At 39.8% G+C, this 11,058-nt stretch overlaps 1 protein-coding gene and 1 pseudogene across 1 annotated transcript in view; both read right to left on the reverse strand.

The window, feature by feature from the left end:
• The window catches only part of LOC140927998 (uncharacterized), a 1,586-nt gene extending 146 nt beyond the window's left edge, over positions 1-1,440 (reverse strand). Inside the window, exon 1 of the mRNA XM_073377711.1 lies at positions 1-1,440. This exon is cut by the window's left edge and continues 146 nt beyond it. Within this exon, the coding sequence (XP_073233812.1) occupies positions 256-1,155 (900 nt within the window). The 5' untranslated portion in view covers positions 1,156-1,440 and the 3' untranslated portion in view covers positions 1-255.
• A 7,624-nt stretch (positions 1,441-9,064) lies between these two features.
• Positions 9,065-9,937, reverse strand: LOC140926726 (uncharacterized; annotated as a pseudogene).
• Between the last annotated feature and the right edge of the window lie 1,121 nt (positions 9,938-11,058).

An 11,058-nucleotide genomic window follows, 5' to 3' on the forward strand; every position in this document is an offset into this window, starting at 1 on the left:
GAATCATAAGAAACGATTTCCATCACCGTATTGAATTTTCCTGCAATTTTACAGACATTTATTGTTCAGATTTTTAAAGAGAAGTGTGTGATAAAGATAATTTTTGCATTTACAACAAGAAATCAGTTCAAGCAGTACATTCATTTGTTTCCATAATTTCGTTTGATCGATTCGCAACATAAACAATAACATGTCTTTTGATAATGGTCGATAATGATTGTCTCCCAATAGTCCAAAACAGTCTTGAATTAAAGTTCAGTTGTCTTTCTCATTCTGTTGGCCAAGGATTTTCACAATGGAGCCCATAAATTGGTTCATCATGGCTAGCTGCTGCGTCTGTGATTGTTGCAAAGAATCCATAAATGCTGTAACTTTCTCCCCCTGCTGCCTCATATCCTTTAGAGCCATCTTGAACTCTTCGTCGCTGTCATTATCAGGAGCTTTGCGTTTCGAAGCTCGTTTCCCTTTCTTTGACGCTCTTCTCTTTTCAGCTGGAGTTTGTAGCACATTGGGGCTAGATGAAGTACTGTTCTCGCCAGTAGTATCACTTGATTCAGCTACAACTTGGGGGGCACTTTCGCCGCTGATCCCCGCTTCGGCTACATTATTGAAGGTTACTAGGTCGCGGCATCCAAGGATCTTATCGACCTCATCGTAGTAGACGGATTTCCTAAGGTTTCCTCCTGTTTGGTTTTTGTTCCAATCTTTTGCATTCTTGTATCTTTCTATGATGTACTTCATTTTCCGAATACATTTGTCGGCCGTCTTGTTGGACTGTAGCGCTTTCGAAATCTTCTCAGCGATCCAGGCCCACGTTTTCCTGCACTCTCTGCTTTCCAACTGATCGTGTTTTTCAGCCCATAGTTGGACTAACAGTTTTTCCTCATCTTTAGTCCATCGTTCCTGGGCCTTCTTGTTCTCGGAAGATGTACGGCGCGAAGAAGTTTGGGATGATTCCGGCATTGAGCCGTCTTCGACGAACGGAAAGGATTCTAACAACGAGCCAGAACTTGCGGTTGAAGGAGATGGGCTTGCAGTTCCTCGATCATTAAAATTGTAAGTGCTAGGCAACGGATATATCCATCCTGGTGGATATTGAGGATATTGTTGCCCCATTTCATACGGAAAGTATTGGTTGCCCGTGCCTGGATTCATGTTGTTGCGAAATGAGAACGTGACCAATTTTGCCGCGAAGTCTATAGCATAGAGACTCTGCTACATATCACCTGTCAAATCATTTCCGAATTAAAACACCCTCGCTATTGTTTTCCAAAATTTGTCTCAATTTGGCCTGCTCCAGAGGTAGTCGACGGCATCTTTGAAGTTTGTCCACCCGTGACCAAATTTTGTCCTTTGGTGAACAAACCGGTCGCACTTGGTTTTTCATTGTGATGACAGATTTTTGACATAAATAAACAGTTTTGTCCTCTAGTGCGACTTGGCCCTTTTATTCAAGTGCATGTGTACAGACGCTCAGATGACTTAGGCTCGTGGGACCCACTCGTATCTGTAGGCATAGATGACTGCAAGTCGCTGGCTGTTTCCCTTGGCTGGAACTCACTTGTGTCCCTGGCGCCCGAGGAATGCTCTTCAGTAACTGTTATTCTTGGTCGGAATCCAGTTGTGTCCCTGGGAGAAGACAGGCTTCGTCGTCCACCACGTCTTCCACTCTGCCCCGGTTTCTTGCCAGAAGAAGGCTTTTTTTCTGTTGCTGCCTCTAGTATTAAAGAAGTGGAGGAAATGGTAGCGGAGGTACTAACTCCAAACGCTTTCGACAACGGAATCTTCTGGAATTCTTTCAACTTTCTCTCCTTTTGTTCTTTTGACATTCCTAGCCACTTTTCTGCTGGTATTATCAGTCGTCGACATTCAGGACGAAACCTATAAGGACCCTCGTTTATTAGTGCCCGGTTGATGTTTCTTTCTTGTTCCTCTGACATTTCCTTGAGTTGCTGTACGCATTCAGGCCAACTGAGCCTCTTTTTTTCTATACGGGTTTTAATGCGATTGTTCATCGACTCTGGGTCGTTGTTATAAAAGAAACTGTCGTCAAACGCGGTCTTCTTTCTTACACTGGCGATCATCATGCTTTTCATGTCCTCTGTGACGTAGTTTACAAAGTAGCTGTAAAATTCGGTACTTTCCTCACTGGTTAACTGCCTAGCCTCCAATTCGCGTTTTCTTCATACGGGATATAACGATTCAAGGACAACATCAAACTCATCGCGACTGACAGCATCAACAAGGCCAAGTTCTTTTTTTGCCTCCGAACCAAATACATCTTCCAAAAAAAACTTCTCGTGAAACTGGCCGATTCCTAGATCTCTCATCGTACGTCGGATATCCTGCTCCAGGTGACCTTTGCAGCAGAGCTCTGTAGCGATCGGGAAACAAGATGAAAATCCCTTCCTCAGTGCAACGTCCCTGTCGGAGCCAATCGCCAGAATGTTGCTTAGCTCATCATCGAGGGAGACAATCGACGAACCGAAAAAGTTGTAACTTTCTGCCTTTGTTTGCATGTGGATCATAGTCAGCCCCAATAATGTAGGTTCCTTTCCGTACTGCCTGTCAACCAGGATTTTGTGCTTGTAGGTGGTAGGAGTAACAAAGAAGTTACCAATATTGAATGTTGTGTCTATACACAGCACTGACGCTGGAAGGAACTGTGTTGTACGAAATCGCACTAAATCGTTGAGCTGTCTGTCACTTGCAACAATACAGGATGGCTCTGGCGTGACCTGGACACGTCTTATAAAAGGCTTCAATTGGCTTGCTTCCAGCCTGGACATCTTGATTAACTCGCACATTTCATCTTTGTCCTTTTTCGGCTTCGCGTTTCGTTTAACATCACTGACCTGTTGTCTGTTCCTTGGCAAAATCCCGTGTGATTGGAATCCAAGCAAACCTCCAGCGTCCTCAAAAACTTTGTCGTATACTTGAGAAGGCCCCTTTTGTTCTTTTGCTTTTTCTTTGATGCTCTGCAATGTACTTGGACGACTCCGATAGTACGAACTGTTACTCTTCTTTGCATTTCCATGAGCTGCTGTGGTGACAGGGTGAGGCTCATCATCGAATTCGTAGCAAAGAAGCACATGTGGAAGCCGCACCTCTTTGTAGTCATACCCCTCAAAACATCATCTCTTAAAATCTTTGTGGCGTTGATGAGTCCAGTACGTTTTCTTTAGCAGGACAACATTTTCATCCTCCACCCTGGACGGTTTCTTTTTCGACAGGAAACGAGCTCCAGATGCTGTAACATGGAAATATCCAACTGTTACCTTGCCTACGTTGTGAAAAGCACCTAGATCGTCTGCTTTCCAGTCATTAGGATTTTATAGGGCCTTCCTATCTATAAGAAAAGTGGCATTCTCCTCGCACTTTACGGGTGCTTTCTTGCAGATGTAATCTTCTGGTGGATTCCTAAGAAGATTTGCTATCTCTTCAAAGCCTGATTCCAAGTCTACCTTTATGATGGGCAGTTGAAAATCATTCTTGAATAGCTGTGGAAGTTCTTCTGTGTCACTTTCGGCGAAAGAGGAGCAGCCCTAGAGATAAAATACCACTGTCAATTTTATTTCGCTGAATGGTTTTGCTCCTATTCTATTTTCTGCCACACCCCGGGAGAATGTACAGTATGTTCACGGAATTACCAACAACAATAATTTCTGGTAAATAAAGGATTCATAAAATACAACTTTATTTAACTTTGTGATGATGACACGGCTAAGTAACGTTACCTATTATGTGGAAATGAATATTTGTCATTGATACGATTATAACAGAACTTGGCCATGTATTTTGTTTTTTTAAAAAGCAGCAGATAAATGCAGCTTCTACTGTCAGATATTAATATTATTGAGAGTATTACCTGTTTATCAGAATCATATAGGATATCAGAATTCTCATCATCACTATCATGCCTATCTTTGTCACTGTCAATGATGCAAAGATCACTATTGTATTCATCCTCGAGCTCTGAATTTGAAGATTCCCTTTGAATTAGAGAAACATACAAATAATGTAATGTAATAGAACTGAAACTAGAGTAACTAATTTTTGTCCAACGCCTTTAACAAACCCTTTTCCGTTTCAAACCTGTTATGTCTTAAACAACTACAAACGTGCATTTGCCGCAAGCAATGCGTACGAGTGTCGTAATTCTTTCTAAGAGACCACCATCTTTCTCTAAAATGGCTTCTGATTTGACAAGATACCCCCAAAAAACATTTTCTTTGCTCGATAACATTACAAACATCTTACCTCCAAGCGAGGGAAGTTCTTTTTAAGATTGAAGGGCGTGACAAACTGAATACGGTAATTTATTAGCGAATGGGAGTGGATATTTACAATTACTAGCCTGAGTTAAGTTAGAGTTTAGTTTTAGAAGAGTTTGAGTTAAGCTTGAGTTAAAATTGAGTTACCGTCTCTAATATATTTTTTTTTTCCTTTGAAAATGATAAACATCGTTCACGTTAGTTTAGAAAGGTTTCTGCGGTGTGGGGATGGGGCATGTGGAAGGGAATAGATTCGAAAAAGCACCACAAGGTATAAAGGACAGAGCCCTTGAATGGAGATCGAAAGAGTGCAGCAGGGTGGGAAAGAAGTCAGGGCATTTCAACAGGGTTGGAGAGAGTGCGGTAGGGATCGGGGGAACCAAAAATGTTTAGTTCTGACTTTTTGATCAGGTCTCAAATTGCCCTATGGGAAAAAGGGAAACAAAAAGGGTGTGGTCGGGATACTTGGCCAAGGGATTTAAAAGAGCGCCATAGGGGTTAAAGGGAAGCAAAAAAGGTGTGATCCAGACATTTGGAAAAGGAATGAATTCAAATAATAATAATAGTAGTAGGAGTAAAGTATTTATTTTTTAGATAAAATACATTTCTGAAGTTACAAATTGTGTAATAGAAGAGTGAAAAGTTAACAACCAAATTTACAGAGCTCATATTTAAAAACTAGATTTGGCGGCCAATAAGGCCATGAATGGCTTAGTAACGTCACACATCACACAAGGGTAATACCGTGGAATACCGTGGTGCTTTGATCAAGTAGCATGTCCTTCAAGTTTCTTATCCAGGCATGCAACACTTTTGTCCTGGTGCGGCCCTTGAATGACATGTGACACTAATCTATGTACCTTGCTCTTTTGAATCCTTTGTCCGAATGTACAGACCACAACCTTCTTTGGTGCCTTTACATCTACAGCACTTTTTAGAATCGTTGTCCCACTGCCTGGATCCCACCCTTTTTGTCCCACAATTGCATATGGCAGTTTTTTGAAACCTTGTCCAAATATGCTGGCCACACCCTTTTTTGGTCTCCCTGACCCCTGTGGCGATGTTCTGGATCCCTTCTCTAAATATCTTGACAACATCCTTTTCGGTCCCTCCACCTGACGAGTCTAACGTACACTCATTTCAGTCCATCCCCATTTAAACATCCCAACCCCTTCCCCACCCTATGGCACTTATTCAGATCTATACCCCATCCGCACCCTGCGGCACTCTTTTTCAAATGCGACCCTGTTCAAATGCCCCAGTCGGCACCGTGCGGCACTCTTTCAAATCCATCCCTGCTCAAATACCTCATCCTTTCCTGTGGCACTCTTTGCAAAATAAGGTAAATGACGCTTACCATTTTAAAAGTAAAAAAGAAAAAAATATTAGAAATGGTAACTCACTCTTAACTCAAACTCAACTGAAAACTCAAACAATTTAAACGTGATACGTTTGTAAGATAACTTTCGCTGAACAGTGCTGAACAATGACTTAAAACTAACCTGAGAGTCCTTAGCACCAAACCAGTCCCGCGCGGCAGCTGTGCTGCGTGCTGGCGAGTTTCTGTAAAATCAAATTCATTAAATCAAATTAGAGTAGATATCAGGCTGAAGTTATCCTCAGTGTCTGATTGTGATAAGTTCGAGGCCATTTATCGTTTGGCATGGCAGCTAACAGTCTGTTCATTCTGGGCTAAACTTCAGAAAAGGTAATTAGAACCATGTAAAATTAAGCGGCAGCATATATGGATGAAAATGAACACCCCGGACAACGAAGACGTAAAACTTAGTAATCACGTGCGAGGTAAAAACAAAGACAAGGGACAAATACCTTTCATCTCCTTTCTTTTAACGATCAAATATTGTTTCGCATGGAATATATATTTCGTATCGAAATGTATTTTGACTTTACCTAACAGCGAGTATTAAATAAATGAATAAAAGCAACTAAACAAACAAAACAAAGAAACGACTACATTTCATCGCGCGAAAGAGCTTACCTTTGGTTATTTAGTACACGCATGTGTTCTAATTTATCAAACATGCTTAGTTATACATCACGCTTAGACACTTTTACCAGAAAAACAAAATATTCAGTTGTAATTTACATGACTTTATAAAAAAAAAGAACATAACCACTAAAATTCAAAGAATCAGCCCATGCTGTTCCGCCGCAGACTCGAACATAAATTCAAGGCACAATAACTTCACATTTTCACACGTACGCACATTTCAAAAGATTCGTCGCTTTGTCGCGATCTGTAAACGAAAACAGAGATGTTTTTTGTAAAATGGTAACATTTTATCAAACTCAGTAAAACGGAAAAGAATGAAAACTTTTATATTCATACTTGTACCTTTTCTTAAAAGGGCTCTGTGTTTCCATTTTGAGGGAAAGGCGGTGAAGGGAGGAGAAGTACTCATGTCAATCATGATCCCAAGTTGCAACGTTCACGCATATATGAAATTCTCGAAGAAAAATTTTGCGCCATACGCAAGAAATGCGACAGTAAAAAATATAATAACAATAAATAAATATAATGTGGGGATGAAAAGTCTTGATCGAGCAATTATTGTTAGTGACACTCTCAAGACAGAAACGTCTCCAATTTTTATTTCTTAGGTTCGGGTTCGGGTTCCGGTAAGTAAGTTGCTGATAATTGCAATCCTTGATCATACTAACGAAATCAGCTTGCGTGTTCAAGTCTCTAACAATCCACTTAACATGCAAGTCTATGTTGAAAACGGTACAAAAAATAATGATAATTAAACATCTTATAAGCCAACTAAAGTCGTAATGAAAGTTTCATACTACAATTCTAGCAGTAGCCAGGTTGACAATAAACCATTTGAGACAGGCATCTAAGAAGTTCTCCCAAAGGCTTGTAAGCTATCAGTAGTACATTGTGAGGAGCTGGCGATGGGTGAAACTAAGTGATCTTTTCCTGATCAGTGAACATAGCATGACTTACAATTTTTTTGCTACTTCGGATAAACACTCCACAAGCAAAATTACTGGCGTCAGAATATACAGTTATACTGTGGGAAAACATAGGCTTGAAGGACTGTAAGATTTTCCTGCCAAAAATTATCCTCCTCAAGACAAAAACTCATCTACGTCAAATTCCACATCCCAATCAGGAGAAGCCATAATGGATATTTGGCAATATCTCGTTATGAAAGTGGTTAATCTGCTCACAACGGGACTCAGACATAATTGAACTTACAAAAGAAGATAATACCCGTATCGAACCAGATGGTTTGGATAAAATGTGATCAATAACAGGACATGCTTTAAGAACCCTGCTTTGTTTAATCGAAATGGCACCATGTACGAAATACCACGTATAAGCTTAGCCAATAAATTGTTTGAACAGGAATCCAATTACATTTCCCTACATTGATAACAAAACTGGAAGTGATGGGAAGCGTGGTCAGCTCTTCCAAACTAATCTTTGATATCCAAGCCATCGTCTTAAAAAGCCACCAAAATTCAAGGCTTTCTTGTGATCTTCATATTTTAACTTGAACTTGTACTGGTGCTGAATACTCAGTCCTAAATCAAAAGGCATGCAAAACCCCCAATTTTTTTCTGGTTAAACTTGGTGATGGAACAGTGAGGCTCAAACAGAATCATGGTTATTACTTGCAAATTCAAGGACAGCTTTACTGTTCTGACTTAGACCTACAAGGGATCATTCTCACAGTTTATTTTGGAGAGGATAAACCACTATTTTGGAGAACATTTACTCAGACAACACTTGGTCCAGTGACTTTCTGCCTAAGATTGTTTTCTTTTACAGAAGGGCTCTTTACCCTGAACTTCTTACCAAACGATTGCAGAGGTGGGTAATTACCATTTGGCCACTATAGCTTCATCAGAACTGGTTTCAAATTACGATTTGAAAGAAAAGTATAAGCTTTATATTGACCTTTTAATGTGCAGAAAGTTTATTCATATTTATTTTTTTCAAATCAGGGCTGTGATCTAACAGCACCCGATGGCCTCTAGTGCTTTACTTGTACTCTTGGACGACTAAGAAATCATTCTTTCCCATAGAAGTGCTATGCTGGGCAGCCTGAATTTCATAGGATTAGAGGCTTCAGGTTCCCTTTAATTTTTCTTAGAGCACAGCGCTGATTTGGTATTTTGTTTACATAGTAATTACCCTCCCAGTAATGAAAGATAGCTGTTATACGAAAAAATGTAACCCTAAAGTAACAGCAGTGGTCTACATTCTAATACTTTTGTTGCAATGTTGCCATTCTAAGAAGTTGTTGTTTGTTTTTTTTTTTTCAGTCTGACACTCGGTTTAAAATGTATTACTAAACAGAATCATTTATGTAGTACTAGCACAGAGCTAGACAGTGATTGAAATTAAGCCATGAATGGACTACAAAGAAAATCAGATTCTAATAAAATTCCAGAATACGATCTACTATCAGCAACCCTGATTTGAGTAATAGAAAGACAGTTTATGTGCATTGAAAAAGCCGTTTCTCGTTTTTTTTTTTTAAAAATTGCACAAGACAAGGCCAAATGTGAAACACTGCTGTGAAAATGTAAAATAGGTTCATTCAAAAATATATTATATTTTTTTAGTCAATAGTTTCACAATTACCCTCCTTTTGAAACAGAGACCGGAGGAACCCAGAAATGGCTTATTGGACAGTAAACATCATCTGCCCATGCAGTCTTTTGGTTGTAAACGATAGTTAAAACCAACAAATTATACCAGTAAATAAAACCTAAAAGAAGAAACATGACAGTTGAGTCACCAACAGTGAAAACTATGGTTTCGGTTTAGTAGGTGTTAGCGAAGGTGGAAGGAAGTTTGTAAGGAGTCCTCATACAGTTGCTATCTTTGTTGCATAGGGGCTAAGTGTATTGGGCTGATTACCATCTAAAATATGGTAAGTCTTTTGTCCGACCAATTTCTCTCTCCAAATGGATCTGTACAGAGGCAATGGTCATTGTTCCCTCTGTCTCTGCTGCAGTTTATTGATCGCGTCCCACTGAAAAGGGTGGCATATTGATTGTGACATCATGGGCACAATGTCCTTTAAGTCAAAGCCACGGTCAACCATAATATTGTCTCCACTTTCAATTAAAGCCAGCACTCCAGTTTCTCGAGTTATTTGTTTATCAGACACTCGTCTACCCCAAAGGTCTGAAAGAAAAACCACTTGGCAATTTGGTGTCACTCCCACCAGTAGCTTCCAAGTGTTGTGGTGTTTGTAATCAGACCAGGTTTCTGCCTTTGCAAGCATTGCAGGTAGCCGCTGAATGAAAGGCTCAGTGCAGTCCAAAATTATGCTGGTTGTCGCAAATTCAGCAAATCTCTCTTGCATATATTGTTGCACACCAACTCTTTGGTTGGGAGAGGGAAAATATCTATTAGTTTATAGTACAATAAATTTATCCACCTAATACAAATTCTTGACACTGTAAGGCTGATACTTACACCAAATCTTTCTGCAAGGTCCTGTACAAATAAGCCAGCCCTCAGTCGCATCAGTACTAACAAAAATTCATCTAGAAATTCCTAGAGGGTCGCGAGGACGCAACGTCGTTTGCAATTGCCCTCCTGTTTTTTTGCGATTTTCATCCTCTTGGTAATGTTGACTCCCTTTCACAAGGCGCTCTCCCTTCCAGTACTGCATCTTTTCTAATTTTTGGCCGAATATATTTGAGAAAACTTATCAGTGCTTCATATGATGGAAACCTTGTGTAAAATAAGATGGCTGAGTTTTTACAATATGGAATAATAAAAATACATGTAACATTGATAATAATAACACAGCACTCGGGTCTAGTGTCCTCAGTGAAATTCATAATAAGAAAGCACGAATAACACTGTCTATTATCGACGTCAAGTCATTGACTTGCATAACACTTGGATTATCTTTGATGAACAAGAGACGGGGACAAAGAAGTAAAACAGCGATTGCTATCAAAATACTACAGTCACTAAAAAAGCAAAGCATTTTTGATATTCAATGATCATTGTTTATGAGCTTCATAAGCCTCTTGTTATATCAAGCTTTGCAAATACGATAAAAAGGAAAAAAGATTGAGCTAAATTAAGGGCACCTGTACTGAAATGCGGTGTGCATATACTGTTACAAGGCTGCATGTATATTTCACAAACCTTCCTTCAAGTCCAAGCGGCCTGACAATTTTCTCACAATGTCCTGCTGTTTAAAATGTTCATTGCAGACTACCGTTCACTGGTCACGGTAAAGCCGTCTCTTCCATGTTGCCTCTTAATGATATTACACCAGTGATTTCTTCGCCTTGGGCTCATGGGGAATTTGAAGAAGTGATATCCAGCGAAGAGCCCTTCCTCATTGTAATAGCTGTTGTTTACACCGAAAAACGGTGCAGTGTTTACCTCTTTTCTTTGAAGACAACAAGAGTTTTATCTTTTCTAAAATAACTATTGCTCATAATCCAATGAAATATCATAGAAACGCCAAAAGAAAAACGAAGAAAAGTGAAGGAAAGCGTCCTTTGCTCTCATAAATAGATCACATGCGAAAACACAACTCAAATCAAGCCTCTATGAGGTGTTTGCACGATTACTATTCCAAGATGGCGCTGGGAAATCAGTCATGTTGAAACGCAGACCATGCAGACTGCAGACTGTGCAGACCATGCAGACTGTGCAGACTGAGTGTTATTTTTTTTGACTTGTACCTTAATTTTCTAGTAAAATTTTTCGCTGTGGCTATATGGCCGGTAACCGGTCAAGGTTTTCAAAACACCAAATGCCTAGCAGTCC

Source organism: Porites lutea, chromosome 2, assembly GCF_958299795.1.
Source record: "Porites lutea chromosome 2, jaPorLute2.1, whole genome shotgun sequence".
Taxonomy (NCBI): Eukaryota; Metazoa; Cnidaria; class Anthozoa; order Scleractinia; family Poritidae; genus Porites; species Porites lutea.